The sequence below is a fragment of the Echinops telfairi genome, unplaced genomic scaffold, assembly GCF_000313985.2.
Source record: "Echinops telfairi isolate 266 unplaced genomic scaffold, ASM31398v2 ScPeMD7_7469;HRSCAF=8507_0, whole genome shotgun sequence".
NCBI lineage: Eukaryota > Metazoa > Chordata > Mammalia > Afrosoricida > Tenrecidae > Echinops > Echinops telfairi.
In genome coordinates, this window is record NW_022111372.1 from 34524140 (window position 1) to 34544781 (window position 20642).

General features: G+C 44.9%; 1 protein-coding gene across 5 annotated transcripts in view; it reads left to right on the forward strand.

Annotated features, from left to right (window-relative positions):
• Nucleotides 1-20563, forward strand: part of FAM3B (FAM3 metabolism regulating signaling molecule B) — a 96115-nt gene extending 75552 nt beyond the window's left edge. For 3 of the 5 annotated variants that reach the window (XM_045284762.1, XM_045284760.1, XM_045284763.1), the window contains 5 exons: nt 1340-1398; nt 3024-3074; nt 3918-4005; nt 6047-6179; nt 20433-20563. In XM_045284762.1, coding sequence (XP_045140697.1) covers nt 1340-1398; nt 3024-3074; nt 3918-4005; nt 6047-6179; nt 20433-20522 — 421 coding nt within the window. In that variant the 3' untranslated portion in view covers nt 20523-20563. The remainder of the gene's footprint in view (nt 1-1339; nt 1399-3023; nt 3075-3917; nt 4006-6046; nt 6180-20432) is intronic. The other 2 variants (XM_045284761.1, XM_045284764.1) reach the window with 2 other exon arrangements.
• Nucleotides 20564-20642: the final 79 nt, after the last annotated feature.

Consider the following 20642-nt stretch of genomic DNA (forward strand, 5'->3'; position numbering starts at 1 on the left):
CTATTATCAAAAAGTTAAAAAAAAATGCTAGCACTCTGTTATGAGAGCCTTGATACAGTTCTTACTGCCTGGTTCTGTGACAGCCAAAGCTGGAGTACCTTTCGTTAAGCACTAGGTGTTCCAAAATCCAAGAGGAGGAGGAGGATGCTAATACAGCAGGGTTGGAGTTTACACACAAGTCACCAGTACCTCCTGGGAGCAAACAACATAGCAGTTTTGCTGAGTTACAGTCTTACACAAACAGTTTTGAAGGAACATTCTTGTCACTACAGGAACATTCTTATCACTTATTTAATGATAAGCTATAACTTTATCTACAAGACTACTTTCTGAGGACAAAACATTTTTTATCATAGTATTAAGTAAGTATGGTTCGCCCAAGGCTTTGAGATGTGCATATCTAAAAGCAGAAGGAGGGATATAGGGGAGAGGGAAGCTTTATTTAGACCAGGGGTGGAAAGCCTTTATTCTGTCAAGGGACTTTTGAATATTTATAGCATCATTCTCAGGCCATACTGGTAATACTTAATTAGCTCACCCCTAGTATGATGGTTGGAACTGCTTCTCTTTGGTGAGGTGTGTGATATTAGCTGGTATTGATTTCATGGGTCTTATATGGCCCATGGGCCAGATGGTCCCCACCATTGATTAAGACATATGTTTATCACTTAATCATGCCAGGTAGCTCAGTTTTCAGGGACTTTTTCACAAAGACTAATGGAAGATCTTTTCTTCTGACTCCATCGGGATGGTCATATAACGTTCATTCTTTGTGTTCTTTGATGTTTTGTTGTTATGCACTATCTTCTGAGAGTTTATTTGTTGCTACTATGAAAATTAACTCCCCTTTCCCCATTACCTGTAACATTTATTTTTTTGTATTTGGAATGTGTCACTTTTTTATTGTTTAATCTTACTTAAAGTTTCTTAGGGTTTCTGAATATGAATGGATTAAAGTCTCCATCACATTTGAAAACTTCCCAGGCATTGTACTTCATATTAGAGGTTGAGGATTCACTGAGAGAACATTGTAAAGAGCATGTGCTGAACCAGTATTAGTTTCTCCTCTCCCTTGTCCCTGGTCTAAATTACCCATTTCTAAGTGCCAGGGAGGCTGAGGCTATAGAATCTTGGAGAGAGACGTGTGGAGATTAAGTTGCAAGGGGCAGGTACCTTTCTAAGGAGCTGAATCAAGATGTGTGCATCTCTGCAGGGGAATGGTAAGTGACAGTGGATTGTCGACAACGAGATTCTGCCAGGAGAAGACTTGGGCAGCAAGGGAGGGTGATTCATTGTCCAGTGAGAAAGGTGCCATTACTCAGACCTGTTTAAATTTCAGGGTCATCGGGGGAGAGACGGGAAATGTTGCAAGAGGAATAAATATTGCCATTGTCAACTGTGAGTCATGAAGCATTTTCTTTAAACTTCTTTAGAAGCACTATAAGCAGATTTTTCAACAAGAACCTGGAGGGTAGAGAATCAGCTTTCATAATTAGGATTAAGAAATTTTCAGGCTGGTTGTCTTGCTACATGGGAAACACTCTTAATTAGACTTTGTTCTCTCAAAGCACCTACCTGTGGGCTTTATTTATCTCCTTAGTCCCTCTAAGCAGCTCATCACAGTCCCAGCCTCAGAATGGGCTGCACAGGAAGGTCCTTAGTGGTGTTTTTAGTTGCTGGCTGTTGTGTTGGCCTCCGACTCATGGTAGGTTATGGACCAGACCATTGTGACCCTTAAGGTTTTTACTGGCTGATTTTCATAAGTAGATGGCCTGGCCTTTCTTTCTTGTCTATATATTAGCCTGGACGCTCCAGTGAAGCACAAGCCTCCACTGACAGACAGGTGGTGACTGTGCCTACCGTGCATTGGCTGGGACACCGTGGGTCTTCTGCATGGAAGACGAGGATTCTGTCACTGAAACACAGATGCTCTCACGGTTGTTAGTGAACCAGGACAGAAGAACATAGTGACATCTGCCCAGGAATTGCAGCTCTCTAGGGAAAGCCATACCGGATAGGGCAAGGCTGCTTCCTGGGGAAGGTTCTCCAGTCCTCTGCAGCTCAACTCGGAGCCCCTGTTTCTGAGTTGGAGTGCCACTTCTCCTTCACAGGCACATGTGCCTGCCAGTCAGGTCATGCTTCATGGCAAGGCTGTGAAGGGTCCCCCACCCGAGGATGCTCATTTCCCGAAAATCGCCCCAGGCTTCTTTCACTTCCTCTGGGTGGGGCAGGGCTGACTGACAGTCCTCTTCCTGTCTGCCCCAGCTGGCTTCCTGCTGGAACAAACCATAGAAGCCTCCATCAGAGCGAAGAGCGGGTTACTCAGTCAGCAAGAGGAACATGGGCTTACTTGTGCTTGCTTAGAAATCTGTAGTGAGCCTACTAAAAGATGGTGGAAAAACCCGTGAAAGTATTCACGACAGCTTAGTAAGTACCAGTAAGTAACAAGTTAAGCTTGTTCTTACCTTGTTTACCAGGAACTCTGCCCCTGTCAAGGCTTACATATTTGAAAAGAGGCTTTGATGATACAGGACATTGCTGTAGGGTTGGGAGAGAGTCAGATGCCAGACATATGTAGAAGCAGAATCTCTATTGTGGTGAAATATGTAAAATCGTTCACTACAGATTAGTAAGTAAAGACAAATAAGCCCATGCTTACTTGCTTCGTAGGTCATCCCACTCTGACAACGAGCAGCCAACAGCATGGACAGGCTGGCCAAGGGGATGGGCTCTATGGGGTTTCTGGAGGACGAGGGTGGTGCATGAGAGCAGAATGAAAAGCACAGATTTTAAGACCAGCTGGAAGAAAGTTCTAGAACAGTTGGCAGGCACCCTGTTATTTTCTTACCTCACTTTACAACACTTCTAGGCAAGATCCTTCTCTAGGGTGGTCCCCTCATCTATGCCACGTTTCCTGGAGAGAGGTGAGGAAGAAAGGCACTATGCTGGTGGCTAGGGTGCCACCAATGCCCCCCTGGGTTCTGATGAACTTCCCTCTTGAAAATGATCTCTTTATTTTTCAGATGTAACTGGGAAGGTGACAGAAACAGGATCTTTTGATATGTTTGAAGGTGGTAAGAAGATGACTTTCCTATTCAAAGTAAAATGCATTCAAACACAAAACTATGACTTAAAACACTTGAACATAAATGTCAAACGTTCTTATCTTTTCAATGGAAGAAAAGGTGGTTAGCACATACGTGATTTTTCAGCATAGTCTTATAGAAATCCGTCTAGGTCAGCGGTTTTCAACCTGTGGGTGGCAACCCCCTTGGGGGTCAAACAATCCTTTCACAAGGATCTCCCAATTCATAACAGTAGCAAAATTACAGTTATGAAGTAGCAATGAAAATAATGTTGTGGTTGGGGGTCACCACAACATGAGGAACTATATTAAAGGGTCGCAGCATTCGGAAGGTTGAGAACCACTGTTCGAGGTTATCAATGAGCTCATTCCATAAAGTATGAAGGCATCTCTTCTCTGATCACTTTTCAAGGGTCTGTCCTTCAGCGCCATCATCTGCTAACAGGGAAGAAGCCCTCTTCCTTTGTTTTTTAGCCAAAGTATGTAAAATCATGTCATCAGCATCCAGCTGGAATATCACAGCCTTGAAGGAGCCATTGTAGTTACTGCTGTGCTTCCAGGGTCCTGCTGGGCTGTGCGCTGACTTTCTGGAACTGCTAGGTGCTCCTTCTCCTCCCTCAGTCTTGCTACACTGGGTGTTGAAACATGGCTGCACTGGTTAATTAGCAGCGCTCTTGGGGTTAGGACAATGAAGAGTTGACATGGAACCCAACTGCAGAAGGAAGCCCAGCATCTAGACCAATGTTTCCCCAAGGGGGTGCAGCATCTTCTAGACCACGATTCTCCTCCGTTCATGGAGAAGATCCTAAGATTGATTTCCATTGATCCACAGATAACTCTGGACCCATGGTAAAGTTCATTCAGAGTGCACCACAGAAATCCCTGCTCTTCATGGTGACCCACGATGATGGCAGCAGCAGGTAAGCACCCGCAGACAGTCGTGGCCATGGACAAGAGAAGCCAGCAAGGAGGAGGATGCCAGTCTCTACCCAAGTTCCCAATAGCAGTCTCTAGGATCAAGCAGAAAGCTCAGGTGTTGGGTGCTTCTTTGAGGAAAAAGAATGACAGCAAATACCAAAATAGACTTTGTTTCTAAAGGGAGTGAGAGAGAGGAAGAAGCCACATGACTTGCCAGTGAAGCATATAAACAGTAGACTTTTAGTCTGGGTAAACTAGAGAAACAAATCCAGAGAGGCATTCATGTGTATAAGAAAGAGCTTTATATATATATAGAAGAGCAATTGAATATTGAGAAAATGCCCCAGCCCAGTCCAGATCAAGTCCATAAGTCTGATATTAACCCATATGTCTGATACCAATCTGTAAAGTCCTCTTCAGGCTCACGAAACACATACAATGATGCCAAATGATGGAAGATCACAGGCCAGTGGGTTGAAAGTCTTGTGGATCCAGTGGTGGTGTAAGCATCTCAGCGCTGGCAGGGGTCTCTACATGGCTCCTCCAGCTCAGGGCACTAGTGTAGCTCCATTTGTCTTCTCAGCTAGAGGGTCTCCCAGGGAGTCAGTGTGCGTCCTTCCTCCAGTGAGGTATTTATCTCCTTAGCACTTCCAAATGAGGTCATCAAGCTGTGACCTGATTGACAGACTAAACTCCACCCCTTCACTCTTAATCCTTTCAAATTGACAACAGATTATATAACTACCACATTTAGGGAATATTGCCAGGTAACAGGATGATGCCACAGTTGATGAGAATTAGGATGGAAAAGCAGTGCCCAGCTAGGAAAATGTCACATAAATGTAAAAAGAAATCGAGGGAAAACATCTCAGTACAAGGAGAAAATGAAGGATAAATAAATGCCAACATGCTCCCCCATACACATACACATTTATACATATGAGCATGCATTTATAACATATGCAGTGATAGTACTAAGGAGAAGTGTGACTTAGTTGTATGTTTCTCAAGGTGTGTTCTGCTAAGTAAGCATGTATGCCTTCACTACTGAGCTTCTAAGAACCTCAGATTGCCTGTTCGCATTATGAATTTCCAAGATGGAACTTCAGAACACAGAATTCCAAAGTTGTTGGACCTCTCAAACAAACGGAAAAACAAACAAAACCACATTACCATCTAGTCGGTTCTGAATCATAGTAGTCTTATAGGACAGACTAACACTGCCCCGTGGGTTTCTCTACGGGAAGAGAAAGCGTCATCGTTCTCTGTAGGAGCAGACAGAAGTTTCAAACTGCTAGCCTTGCAGTTAGCAGCCCAATGTGTAACCCACTACTCTTCCAGGGCTCAGCGCCCCCCCACCCCCACCCCCTCTGTTCCCTGAGCATCTTGCCACATCTAACAAATCTTTGGCGCATGCTTAGAAAAGCTCTGATTGAACTCACCTAGGGAACAATCTGCCCTGGTTCTTTTTATGTCCTTTCTGCCCCTTCCTTTGCTCGCTCAAAATGGGCTCCTCCATCTACCTAGAAATTGGAGAGGCCACCTAGGTTTACTGGTTACCTTTCTCCAAAGGGAAATTCCATTGCTCCTATCAGTTACGTAGGAGTGGGTTTGAAACTGGGAGTCAGGTACCGCCATATTGACATCAGGCTCTGAGCAGCCCCAGCTTATAAAACTAGGTCATGATGTTCTCCAGGAAATGATGCTGAAATAAGGTTGGTTCAAAAGAAAAGGGAACTCCTTTTTTTGCCTTCAAAAATATGTACATCGATTTTAAACAAGACAAAAGAATTTACAGTAATGAGTTCCTCTAAGTTTAAGGCCTTAGAAGGGGGAGGAAGGGGAGGCTTTTGCACGAAAATGCATACTTTCTTACTTTGCTCATTGGTATTAACCCTTAAAATCCAACCAGCTTGTGGGCCAGCCATCTTCCTAGCAGGCACCAAAGGAGGCTTTTGGGAAATCCGTGCAGGAACAAGCACATACATAACACAGGATCCTCCCTGGAAGAGACAGTCACATGCCTTCCCCTCTGCTCTCCAGGATGAAGGATGACGCCAAGGAGGCCCTCAGAGCACTGGGAAGTAAAGAAGTCCAGAACATGAAATTCAGGTCAAGTTGGGTATTTCTTGCTGCAAAGGGCGTTGAACTTCCTACTGGCATTCAGAGAGAAAAGGTGAGTCGTCTTCCCACAAACAGCAGTGCCCTACACGCTGTGATCACCGAGAGTCACACTTGCCTCCATAGGACTGGGTATGATGGGAAATGGTTACTGCACTTGCCACCTGCAGACGTGTCTGCACAGTGGAGGGGCTGCTGGGAGGGCCCAGCAGGGGTGCCTGGGTTTGCGTACTGTCTCCCTGCTCACTCTGTGTGCCCTGGGCAAGTTCTCAAGCGCGCTATGCCTGGATAGCCACCCCCACTGTGGTCAGCCACCATCAAGTGGGTCTCCAACTCATGGCAGGGCAATGAATGCACATTGCAAAAACGGCGGCCTGGTCCTGTGCCATCTCCATGACAGACTCGTGGCAGAATTCACTGTTGTGACCCATAGAGGTTTTCATGGGTTGGTTTTCAGGCAGCGAGCGAGCTGCCCAGTGGATCATCAGCTGTCTTAGTCAGGAAACACCCACAAAACCCTTTCTACACATGGACACATGGGCCTCCACTGACAGATGGCTGGTGGCTGTGTATGAGGTGGGTTCACTGGGAATCGGACCTAAGTGTCCCTTATGAAAGGCAGGAATTTTACCATTGAACACCCATGCCCTCACGTCCTCCTTCCTAAATTGGAGAAAGGGGACCCTGGTTGGTGTAAATGGCCAACCCTCTTGATGACTGCCCACTGGAAGGTGGCCATGTGAATGTGCTCGGAAGTGCCTCAGAGAAAGGCCTGGCAATGTATTTCTGAAGGGAAAAAAAAGAGCATCCATTGAAAACCTTAGAGCACAAGTCTACTCTCCTCCAAGTGAGGTCACCATATATTAGAGTCAGCTCCGCAGCAACTGGTAAACCGTGGCAGACTTCTGCCTTCCACGTGGTGGGTCCTTGGCATGCTATCTGACGGAACGTGGTCGGTCCATCATAAGGCATTCAGAAACTTGTCCCTCTTCCAGCAGTAGAAAGGTGCTGAGCTGAAGCTGAAAAATTCCCAAGTCTTTTTAAAAGTACAAACTCCAATGGCCTATGCTTTTCTAACAGACTGTCGCCGACACTCTCCCTCCTGCGTCTCCCTGTTCTTCTGCATCCGTTTCACCTCTGTCTGGGTGGTTTGGAGTTCCAAAGTGGTGTCAACAGTTAAACATTCAGCTACTAATCAAAAGCATGGAGGCATGAGCCCACACGGGAGAGGCCTGGTGATCTACTTCCACTTAAAACCCCATGAAACCAAGGAAAGAGGGACCCGACTTCAACCGGGTGCTCTAAGATGTGAATGCAACATACTGGCATGAAGCAGGAAACCAATAGAGAGGTTTGAGGGGCTGGCACCAATCCCAACTACATGGACACCCCACCCTCCCCCCAGAAGTATTCACTTCCGAGGACAGCACTGAAACTACAGTTCAGGGAGAGAGACGTGTCTGATCAGCGCACACAGGAACAAATTAAGGAAGAGAAAGAAAGAGTAGAGCACATCCTGGCCCACCAAGCCTTGAGGACGATATCCCTGCTCAGAGCAGCCAATGCACAGAGAGGATCATATGACTGGCCCCACTATGAGACACGACGTCTGTCACTGACCCATGGCGCTATGGGGGACAACACTGGACAACAGTGCGGAAATTGCACCTTATCTGACCCCACCACACTGAGGCGAAACACTAAGGGTGTGCAATTGAACAGCAAGGGCAACAGAGCAACAAAGTCCTCAGGGAACACCAAAACTAGACTTTGGGGCCATGGCATGGCACCCCATCAGAATCGACCAGAAAACACGTCTAAAGGTCAACAAAAAGAGCTTGAACTATTAACAGGCTTTTCCTTTTTTATTTTTTGTTGTTGTCTTCTTTTCTTTTGTTGGTTTGTTTTGCTCTGTCTTGTTTTTTGTGCATATTATTATCTCTGCAGGTCTATCTAGATACGATAGGCTTGTTAAACAAGCTGGAGGAGAAAACAACGGGACTGACTGTTTTCAGGGGGGACCTGGGAGACAGGCAGGGAAAGGAAGTGAGTGTTAAACCCAAAAACAACAAGTGATCTAAATTCGATGGCAAGGAGGGTGTAGGAGGCCTGGGGGGCTTGATCAAGGGCAATGTAACCGAGAGGAATTACTAAAACCCAAATGAAGGCTGAACATGATAGTGAGACAAGAGGAAAGTAAAAGGAAATAGAGGAAGGAACTGTGAGGCAAAGAGCATTTATAGAGGTCTAAATACAGGCATGTTAATATATTTATATATGATGATGGGGAAATAGATCTATGTGCATATATTTATATGTTTAGTATTAAGGTACCAGATAGACATTGGGCTTTCACTCAAGTACTCCCTCAATGCAAGAACACTTTGTTCTATTAAACTGGCATTCCATGATACTCACCTTCCCGACACAATTGCTGAAGACAAAGCAGATGCATAAGCAAAAGTGGTGAAGAAAGCTGATGGTGCCTGGCTATCAAAAGATATAGCATCTGGAGGCTTGAAGGTAAACAAGCGACCATCTAGCTCAGAAGCAACAAACCCCACATAAAAGAAGCACACCAGCATGTGTGATCAAGAGGTGTCGATAGGAGCAGTTATCAGGCATCAAAGAACAAAAAATCATATCGTGATGAGGGGAAGTGCAGAGTGGGGACCCAAAGCCCATCTGTAGGCAACTGGACATCCCCTTACAGAAGGGTGGCGAGGAGGAGATGAGCTAGTCAGGGTGCAGTATAGCACTGAGGAAGCATACAACTTTTCTCTATTTCTTTAATGCTTCCTGCCCCAACTATCATGATCCCAATTCTACCTTACAAATCCTGTTAGACCAGAGGATATATTGATACAAATAAAAACTGGAAACACAGGGAATCCAGGAATGATGAACCCCTTGGGACCAATAATGAGAGTAGCAGTACTAGGAGGGTAAGGGTAAGGTGGGGTTGAAAGGGGAAACCAATCACAAGGATCTACATATAGCCCCCTCCCAGGGGACGGACAACAGAAAAGTGGGTGAAGGGAGATGTCGGACAGTATAAGACATGACAAAATAATAATAATCTATAACTTATCAAGGGTTCATTAGGGAGGGAGGGTGGGAGAAGGAGGGGGGGAAATGAGCTGATACCAAGGGTTCAAGTAGAAAGAAAATGTTTTGAGAATGATGATGTCATCAAATGTACAAATGTGCTTGACACAATGGATGCATGTATGCATGCATGTATGTGATAACACTATGCATGTATGTGATAACATGCATTGTGATAACACTAGCAAAGGCCGCCATGTTTGGTAAAGCAGAGGGTCAGTGAAAATGAGGGAAGCCCTCCAGGAGGCGGATAAGCATGGTGGCTGCCACAGTGGCCTCACACCGACGAATGATGGTGGAGGCGTGTCAGGACCGGGCCAGGTCTCCTTTTGCTGTCCGTGCGAGTGAGGTTGCTGTGACTTTGAGGTGACTCAACGGCAACTATGAGTCAAAGTTCAAGACCCCCCACTCCAGACCTTAGTGAGATAAGGTCCTCCTTTCCTTTGAGTTCAAAATCCAAGAGATTGCCTCTGATTTCAGGCTGAGACTGGGGGGTCCCAGCCCCTACCCCTTATGCTGTCAGGCTACAGGTTCAGAAAGGGAGACAACAAACACCAGCATCTACACATCGTTTTGTTGGCAAGAGGGCTCCGGGTGGAGGAGGAGGTGCCAATGAGGCAACTCCTGTGCAAGCCAAATAGCCAGAACGCTGGTGACTGGCGCCTCAGAGGGATCCTGGGACTTCTCAGATACTTTCTCTGCTGGTTTTCCAGCGCCCCAGAGACCATCACTACTTTAGCCTGCTTTGTAAGACTCTGTTTGTACCTCCTCTGCCCTTGTATGCCCTGCAGACAGTGCTGGGAGTCCTTGGCCACAGGCCTAGCCTGGAGTCCTCCTGACTAACCCCTGGGTCTGGACACATTGGTGCCTGCTCGGGACCTCACAGGTCAGTCCTAACTAGTGAGGGATGCATTCCCTGGAATCCCAGAGTTAAGTTTGCCAGTGGGGCACGTGTGGTCGGAATGAGTCCCCTCACCTCTCTGGGACTCAGTGCCCTGACCCGCGCAGGCAGTGAGAGTTTCAGGTCCAGCAGCTGTGGCGTGCACACATGTCACTGTGCCACCCATGTCCTTGGCTGTCCTGAGCAGAGTATCCCACAGGTTCATCTTCCCCCTCAGCCCCAGTGTGTTCAGGTGACATATAGACACACACACACACCCCCTGCAGGCTTTACTTAATTAGCTGTGTGGTCTTGAGGCAGTCTTTCCACTTCTCTGTGCCTCAAACATCATCACCAATGAGAATGGATATGGTTGCCCCATCTCAGAAGGATCACTGTGGACTGAATGAGAGAAACACCTGGGCCGTTGAGAACCCGACCCAGCAGAGCTGTGCACTGCAGAGTAGCTGGGTTTTTCCAGGGCTTCCCCACCAACACACCCCCAACACAGACTCCTGTGCACTGATGGGCAAACACTGCCCTTCCCAGCCTGGGTCTCTTTTTAAAAGACTCAAGCCCAGGTCCTGGTGGGCCAATTAAATTGGAATTCTTGGCCAAGGGCTTCTTGCACAAGGAAGATGGGAAGCCCAAGACTTCCATTACAGGAGGTCAGGGAGCCCTGTGTACATGTGCTCATGGAAACATCCCCCAGCAGACCAGTGCGCATCTCAGAACTCCTCACTCCTGAGTAACCACCAACAGTGAATGTGTGCCCTGAACATGGTCTGTCCGTCCAGCCCAAGAGAGACCCCTCTGCAGTGTGCCTCAGAAACCACCTGCTGAGTGCAATATAAGTCAACCGCAGAGGGGAAACTAGCACTGGGGCCCACTTCTAGCAATTGTCCAGAAGGGGCAAGAATCTAGAGCTCAAAGTCCATTCGCAGGCCATGGGAGGGGTGGGGGGGAGGGATTCAATGTTGACCAGACCCTGAGCTTCTGTAAAGGGTAGTGATTTAATTCTGAACTGGATGAGCACGATAAGTAAACAATATGATGAACGTAATTAAAGTCAGTGAACTGTATGCATGAAGCCTGGTGAAATGTCAAGTGCTTTGTTGCCTATATTGTATTTACCATGTACACATATAAATGGCCCCCTAAAGGTCCCTTCCAATATCTCTGCTCGTTCCCCAACTGCCCCGCCTCATTCCCTCCCTCGCCTTCCCACCCACCCTCCTCCTTCCAGCCTGCACAGTCTCAGGTCCCCAGGCCCAGCAGGCCGGGCTACTACTGACAGTCAGGGCCACCGTGGCATGTAGGGAAATGCTCCTGAGTTACCCACTGCCATCAATCCGTTTCAACTCACAGTCGCCCTATAGGACAGAGTAGAACTGTCCCTTTGTGTTTTTGAGACTGTAAATCTTGAAAGGAGCAGAAAGTCTCATCTTGCTCCCAGGGAGTGACTGGTGGATCCGAACCACTGACCTTGCTATAATTGCAAATCCAGTGTGCCACCATAACTCCTATGTGTTAGCACCTGCTTACTAATTCTATTACTTTTATTACCAGCAATATTGTTCCTCACCTACCTTGTGAGGTAGCCGGACGATCAGAACATCTGATTTAAGAAGCCTTAAATCCCGCTTGACCCTTTTGTGACCCAGGGGGCACATGAGAGTACATTAAAAAACATTGCTATTTTTACTGGGGTTTTAGTTCATATGTGCATGGGTTTATTCCAAGCAAGCCATGTTGCTATAATCAGTGGTTGGCTGCACACAGATTCTTCTGTAATACACTGTCTTTGTCTCAGGGTTCCTTCCAAGGTTTGTAAATAATAAAAGACAAATCTGAAGGAGGAACCTGACTGGGTCAGTGCTAAAATTCTGAACAGCTGGTTTTCAGAAGGCTGTGAATGACAGTGGATCCTCACCATGCATTTGCAGGGCCCCCCCATGGATCAAGCCTTTGGTGAATCCCCTCGGCACTAGGCTGGAGATGTGAATAGCCTTGCTATCAGACAGAGAGCATTGTAAAACTGATCCCGGCAGTTGTAATTAGGTTAAAACCTTATCATTTGGTCTCCCTTTTGACCCATTTTAAAGCAGTTACAGTTTTTAATATTTTATGCTTTCTTTTCAATGGAAGTTTTTCTGTGTTTTGTCTAGTCATTGTTGTTGACCCTTCTTGTTTGTTCGTTTGCTTCCTGTTTGTGTTTGTGTGGTTTTCTTTATATGAAATCTAGGATAGGGAGATCTACAGAAGCAGATAATTGTCTAGAGGCAGGGCAACGTGCCTTCAGGGAGGAATGGGGAGCGAACACAACAAGAAGAAAATATTCTGAAATGGTGGTGATGATTTCACAAGGCTTAATATGATTGAACCATTAAACTGTATGATATGTGGGGGCAGCAAGGGGGGGGGGCCGAGGTTCAATCAAAACAGTGACTTCTGTCTCGGGGATTCAAGGGATGATGGTATCAGAGCTTAACTTCTTTGGCCATGTCAGAGAGAACGGTCCCTGGACAAGGACGCCGTGCTTGGTGAAGCGCAGGGACAGCGAGGACAAGAAGGCCCGCAAGGAGACGGGCGGACACAGCGGCTGCGACAATGGGCTCAGGCGAAGGGAACCTGTGAGGGCGGCCCAGGCCCAGGCAGTGGTTAGTTCTGTTGTTCACAGGGTCGTATGGGTCAGAGCCGACTTGATGGCACCGGACACCAACAGGGTGATACTCTTGACAGATAGACAATCAGGGCAGCTTATTAGAATGAAGGTTTTGTAAAAGAGAGAAAACTTGAATGGTGAGAAAAAGACCAAGAGAGGTATGCCCGGGTTTGTTGGTTGGTTTTTGACCCCATCACAACAATGCCCCCATCATTCTGGGAGAGTAGCAAGGACTGCGCTCGGAGAATTCCCTGGGCACCCTTATGGCATCCGCCCTTCCGTCCGAGCGGGTACCCCCAGGCTTCTGTGTGTTCCGTAGACGCAAACGACGTTTCAAATGATCACGCGATCACATCCCTCGAGGATGCTGCCCTGCCCTGTGATGTGGTGTAACCTGAAGAGTGCTGAAGCTTCCACCAAAACCCGCTGCCAGGACCCGACCCTGCCGAACGGAAGCACTGCCCGCAGAGGCATGGAGGCCTCGATGGGGGACTTGCCAAGAAGCAGTAGCTTCTCTTTAGATAGTTTTGCATAATGAACGTTCTTAGAATTTTGCATGGGTACTTTTCCTGCTTACTTTTGACCAATACTTTGTCTGTTTACCTTCGCATACCACCCACCAACATTTTCAGGCTCCGTGGGTAAAGGAGCCCTGGTTGCATATGTTAACGCATTGGGCTCGATCCGCAAGGTCTGCAGTTTGAAACCACCAGCCACTCCACAAAAGGAAGATGGGCTCTCTACTCCCCTAAAGAGTTACAGCCTCAGAAACTCACTGGGGCACTTCTACCCTGCCCTGTCGGGTTGATAGGAGTCAGCATTGACTCATTGGCATTGTGTTTGCTTTTTGTTTGGCTGGTTTGGTTCTTGGGAAGCTGCTCAAGTGGAGAGATGTTTTGAGAATGATGAGGGCAATGAATGTACTAATGTGCTTTACACAATTGACGTATGTATGGACTGTGATAAGAGTTGTGTGAGCCCCTAATCAAACGATTTAAAAAAAACAAACTTCCATTACTGAGAAGGCCTGGTCTCCTTCCCAAAAAAGTCACAGCAGGAAGTAATTTGGTTATGAAAGGGTTAAATCAGGTGTGAAGGTCCCAATGGATAGGTTCACTATTAATAGGGTGACTAGATGTCCCACTTTTTAACAATTTTCCCCACGTCCCGCGGCATTTTTAAAAAGTCCCGATTTTTGGAAAGAATGCACAACAAACTAGGGTATACAGTTTTCGGCTGCCATGTGGCTATTTCGCCAGGATATGAGTTTTATCAATGGTGTTCCACTGGTGTCCCGCTTTACCAGTGTTAAAATCTGGTCACCTTAGGAGCCCTGGGGGCATAGTTGTGTTGATAATCGAAAGGTCAGCAGTTTGAAACCACCAACCACTCCTCAGGAGAAAACAAGACTTTTTACTCCCGTAAAAGTTACAGTCTCAGAAATTCACAGGGGCAGGTCCACCCTGCCCTATAGTGTCACCATGAACCAGAATGACTAGGTGGCAATGGGTTGGTTTGGTAAGCAAACGCTCTCTTAAATTGCAAAAGGGGTAGCAGCGGTGATCCCTGCTCTCCTATGTTCTTTCCAAGAACAGATGTTTGGGTGAGAACGGATATTCTAAAGTGGATTTCACCTTTCTTGCCGGCATGTATCACTTTAAAGTGATTGTCCATTACTAAAAGAGTTGAATGAGTCATTTCATGAGAGTGAGAATCAGCACAAAGTTGATTCCTAGGAGGTGAAGGCTAAGTGTAACTCCAATTTCCATTGTCTCCATTTTCTGACATTAGCAGCTTCTGTCCCCACACATGCTTTCTAGTTCTCTGCGGAGCTTAGCAATTCACTGAAATCTACCCAGAATTCCTAGGCTCTGCTTACAGTTATGTGATTTATTAAGATAAAGGGTACAACTCAGAATTTTAGACATAGGCAGGCAGGCAGAGCAGGATACAACTCAGGAATAACATGAAGTTCTCCAGCAAGGCATGGCAAGGTACCCAAAGCAGAGAGCATATCCCTCCCCAGGAAGCTGTCTTTGCAGAATGCTCTCCTTCAGGAAGTTTGCTCAAACCTCAGTCAGGTTGGTTACCAGATGGGGTCCTAGACACACTCTCAAGTGTAGCCAGTGTAGCCAAAATATTCTAAGGGTTGTTTCCCTGCGGCCAGGGACAAAGGCCCCAAGGTAAAAGAAGTTGTGTGTGTGTGTGTGTGTGTGTGTGTGTGTGTGTGTGGTGTGTTATTGTGAATTAGGTAGAGGTTTGCATATTAGATCATCATCTTGACATTCAACAACATAAACAACCTGTCAGACTTCTCACTGGGTTGTCCTGTTTACACACATACTCACACTTTTTTTTTTCTAATTTCCCTCTTGGCAGATGAGTTAGTTAATTATGCCAACCTGGCCAATAATCACATGTGGGGCTAATTGAAAGGCAGAGGGATAAATGGATGGTGAGCCTCGCCTTTCTAGTTCTTGTGTCTCTTGTTTTGTGATGGTCACACCAGGGTGCAGCTGCCTTAGCAGTTCCCTGCTTCTGCTTACAATATTGACTTCCTACCAGACATCCCCAAGGAAAAGCCACATGGACCTATCCTGATGCAGCCCTGGGTGCTGGAGCAGCCGTGTGGAGACCCCTGCTAGTGCTTAGATGCTTATTCGTTTACTGACTCGGCTTTCCTCCTGCAGTCGGCATCTTTGCCTCTGTTTTGTGAGGTGGAGGACTTTGTGGACTGGTGTTGGGTTAATGGGTCAATGTTGGACTTGTGGGCTTGGGCAGCATTGGGTTGGGATGTTTTCGTGATGCACATTTTCTTTACATAAACCTCTCTCTTATACATGAGTTGCTGTGGATTTGTTTCTCCAAAGTACCTAGACTAATACAGAACATATTATCATCATGTTCACCCAAGCATTTCAAAAAGGATTGGAAAAAATTCAACACTCATTCATGTGAATAACCTGATATTTTTCTTTCTTTCTCAACCTGATAAAGAGTCTCTATTTTTAAAAAAAAACAAAAACATCACACTTAATGGCATAAGACTGACTACTTTCCCTCTAAGATCCAGAACAAGACAAAGATAAGGTCTCCTTTTAAAATGTCTGTTCAATATTGTTCTGTAGGGTCTAGCCAGGGAATTAGGCAAGAAACAGAAATAAAGAGCATCCAGATTGAAACAGAAAAAACAAAGAAGCAAAACTGTGTTTATTTGCAGATAACATGATCTTGTATTTAGAAAGCCTGCCCAAAAAATCCACTAAAAAAATAAACTTTTAATGACACCTCAGCAAAGTTACAGAATACAAGACAACATATAAAAATGAATTGTATTTATATACACTTACAATACGATCCAAAAATGAATTAAGAATATAATTCTATATTGTTAAGAATAACAATAAAACAAAAAAACTTCACTACCATCAAGTCAATTCTGATTCATAGCGACCATACAGGGTAGCACTACCCCTGGGGTTTCCAAGACATAACTCTTAGAAACATTTGTTTGCATGTTTGTTTTTTGTTTTTGTTTTAAGATAAAACTCTTTATGGGAGTAGACAGTCTTATCTTTCTCCCACAGAGCAGCTGATGGTTTTGAACTGCTGACCTTGCATATCACAGCCCAAGGTATAACCAGTATGTCACCAGAATAACAATATTTAAGAATAAACTAATGAACTGTGAAATCCGAAAGGCATTCCCATGTTAACAGACCAAAAGGTTTAATATTGTTAAGCTGTCAGTGGTCCCAAATTGATCTATAAATTAAATATAATCTCTATCAAAATCCCAATTGGATCAACAGAAATGAACAGACTAGTCCTAAAATTTGTATAGGAAATCAAAGGATACAGAAAAGCCAAAACAATCCTAAGAATAGCAAAGGAGAATCCCATTTACCAATATCAAAATTTACTAAAAAGTCACAGTAACAAAGATAGTGGGCTACTTTTGTAAAGACATATTATCGATGAATGAAATAGAATTGAAAATTCAGAAACAAACCCTTATATTCACAGTCGATTAATTTTGACTAGAGTTCCCAGACCACTCAACGAGAGAGAGAGATTTGTCTTTTCAACAACGGGTGCTGGGATTAGATCGCCACATACAAAGAATAAAATTGGATCCCTACCTCACCCAATATACAAAAATTACCTCAGAAGATAACAAATGGAAGAGCTAGAGTTATTTTTAACTTTTAGGAAAACCCATAGGTATAACTCTCCATAACCTTTGATTAGGCAATGGATTCTTATACATGTTCCCAGAAGAACAAAAAAAGAAAATATACATAAATTGGACATTATTAAACTAAAAATTTTTGTGCCTCAAAGGACAACAATAAAATATAGACAATCCATGGAGGGGAAAAATTATTTTCAATTAATATATTGATAAGGGACTTGGGTTATTTGTCTTCAAAGAACTCTACAACTTACCGAGTAAAACAAACAAATAACTAAAGAGACAGCTTTCCGAAGAGTATATATTAATGATCAATAAGCACATAAAAAGATGCTCACACCATCAGCATTCAGGGAAATACAAATCAAAAATATAATGAACCCCACTTCACACCCGTAGGGTAGCTACATTCCAAAATACAGATAAATACAAGGGAGTGTTCTAGTAATCCAGCATTCTGAGATGCTCACCTTCCCGACACAATCGCTGAAGACAAAACTGGTGCATAAGCAAATGTGGTGAAGGAAGCGGATGTGCCCGGCTATCAAAAGATATAGTGTCTGGGGTCTTAAAGACCTGAAGGTAAACAAGCAGCCATCTAGCTGAGAAGCAACAAAGCCCACATGGAAGAAGCACACCAGCCTGTGTGATCATGAGGTGTCAATGGGATCATGTATCAGGCATCTAAGACTCAGAACAAAAAAATCTTACCCAGTGTGAACGGGGGAGGGGGTGGCGTGGAGTGGAGACCCATAGCCCATCTGTAGATAACTGGACATCCCCACACAGAAGGGTCACAAGGAAGAGATGAGCCAATCAGGGTGCAGTATAGCACCAATGAAACACGCAACTTTCCTTTAGTTCTTTAATGCTTCCTTCCCCCCACTATCATGACCTCAATTCTACCTTACAATGGGATTAGACCAGAACATGCACACTGCTACAGATAAGAGCCCAAAACACAGGGAATCCAGGATAGATAAACCCCTCTGGGCCAACAATGAGAATAGAGATACCAGGAGGATAAGGGGAAGGTGGGGGGAGAGGGGGGAATCAATCACAAGGATCGACATATAACCCCCTCCCAGGGGGACAAACAACAGAAAAGTGGGTGAAGGGCGACAGAGGACAATGTACGATATGAAAATAATCTATAACTTAACGGGTTCAGGAGGGAGGGTGGGTGGGGGAGGAAGGGGAAAATGAGGAGCGGATATCAAGGACTCAAGTGGAAAGAAAATGCTTTGAAAATGATGATGGCAGCATATGTACAAATGTGCTTGACACAATGGATAAATGTATGGATTGTGATAAGAGAAGTAAGAGCCCCAATAAAAGTACTTAATAAAAAAGAAAAGAAAAAAAGGTTAAACCCAGAGTGCTCATCTGACCCAGCAATGCTACTTCTAGAGAAGAAGCTTCTACTCAAGAGAAAGAAACATTCATACAAAAGCATATACGCAGATGTTCATGGCAGAATGATTTATTATTGCCCAAAACGGAAACAGCCCAAATCTTTGTCAACCGATTAGGGAGCCATAAAATGTGGTATAGATAGATACCATGGAATTTTATATAGCCATAAAACGAAAGCCCTGATTCATAGATAAACCTCGAAAGTATGATCTTAAGTGAAAGAAGCCAAACATAATATTTGCCTTCATATTGTCTGATACCATTTTTATGGTCTATCTAGATTAGGCAAAGCCACAGTGAGAGGAAGTAGTGTAGGGGTTGCCTCAGTCTGGAACAAGGAGGACAGATAAGGCTTTCCACTGCCGTCAAGAGTGACAGACTTGGAACCCACAGGGGCAGTGTGACTGCCATCAGGGCTGCGCTGAGTGGAAATGATGCGATGGCAGTGAGTTTGAGATCTGGGTCAGGGGAGGGAGGAAGAGGGAGCAGGAGAGTGACAGGCAATGCGAAGTGGCTGCCAATGGGTACAAGATTTCTTGTTGGAGATGATAAAAGTACTCTAGAATAAATTGTGTTGATGATTGTACAGGGTGGGGGTGGGGGGACCACTACCTTGGAGTCAACTCCCTATAGGACAAAGTAGAACTCCATGGACCTTCCCAGAATGGAAATCTTTCCAGAAGCAGATAGCCTCTTCTCTCTCTCGTGGCAGAGCTGGTGGATTTGAACTGCCAGCCTTGCAGTTAGCAACCCAACAGTTAACCCACTGTACCACTAGGACTTGATGGCGGTAGAGCCCTTGAAATATACTAAAAACATTGAATTGTGCATTGGATATGGGTAAATTTTATGGTATATGAATTATATTTCAATAAAGCCGTGGTACAAAAAAGAAAAGATATAAAACTAGAATTCTAAAGTTTAAAATACTTATTGTTTTATGTGAATGTTAGGTTAACAAAAGAAGAACCATCTCGCTGCTATTAAACCCGTTGAGGCTCATAGTGGCCCTACAGGACAGAGTAGCACTGCCCCTTTAGGTTTCCAAGACCTTAAATCTTTACAGGAGCAGTCTTGAAGTGACTGGTGAGCTCGATCTGCTAACCTTGTGGTTAGCAGCTCAAGTTATAGCCAATTAAGGATCGGGCATCCTTAAACATTGCGTTCAGGTGTTCCATTATCTGTGAAATAATTGAAGATCTACAGGGCCCAAAGCCTGGCTCAGTATGAACACCCATTTACTGAGCAGGAACCCCGAGGAGAACTGTCAGGTGGGGCGTGGGGAGGCAAGGGGAGAAGAGGACGAAGATGAAGAAGATGATGAACAATTTGATTCTAGTGCAGTTTTTGTGTTTTTGTTTTGTTTTGTCTATAAAACATTTAAGACCCCTATACACAACTTGTTCCTTTTATAGAAACAACCATCTGAAATTTTTTTTTTAAATAGCCTGCTACATTTGTTCAAACATGTAATTCACTCATCACTAATGTGACGGCCACCAGCCATTCTGCGGGTGAGACAAGCTTCCTACTCCGGTACAGAGTTGCAGTCGCGGAAACCCACAGGAGCAGTTCTCCCCTGCCCTGTAGGCTCGCCGTGAGTCAGAATTGACTGGAGGGCAGTGAGTTGGCCTTTTTAATGTGATGCCTAGAACAGCTTCTCTTGGTTGAGGCGTGGGATGTTCACTGGTATTGATGAGTCTCCCACCCTGTGCTAGGCAAATGTGGCTATTTATAGGTGAAGTCATCCCAATTAAAGTGCAGTTGGAATAGTTGTGTTTCAAAAATTTAAGAGCCAGCAATGGCTGATGTGTACTGTAATGGGCAGCTCTCTGTGCAGAAAGTTTGATCTGAAAGTACTATGTTAACTTCCCTAAGTATTGTTCAAGTATTATTAAAAAACAAATTGGGAGGCGATCAAGCACCACAGTGTAAGTTAAATCAAACCCCTCTCTAGGTGGCCACTTTGTTTATGTGATTTTATTTACCTTCAATGTCCGTTAGACTAGTGAATAAATGAAAATCTTTTCTTTCCGTTATGCAGATCAACCACTCTGATGAAAAGAAGAACAGATACTCTGGCTGGCCCGCAGAGATACAGATAGAAGGCTGTATACCACGAGAGTTGAGCTAACATTGCACTGCCTCAATAAACAAACGTTGTGAGGAACAGAAGGATTTCTCTTAAGTTGTCTCCCCAAAATATATGCCAGACTTAGCTTGAGAATGACTGTTCTTTAGGCAGCGAAAATAG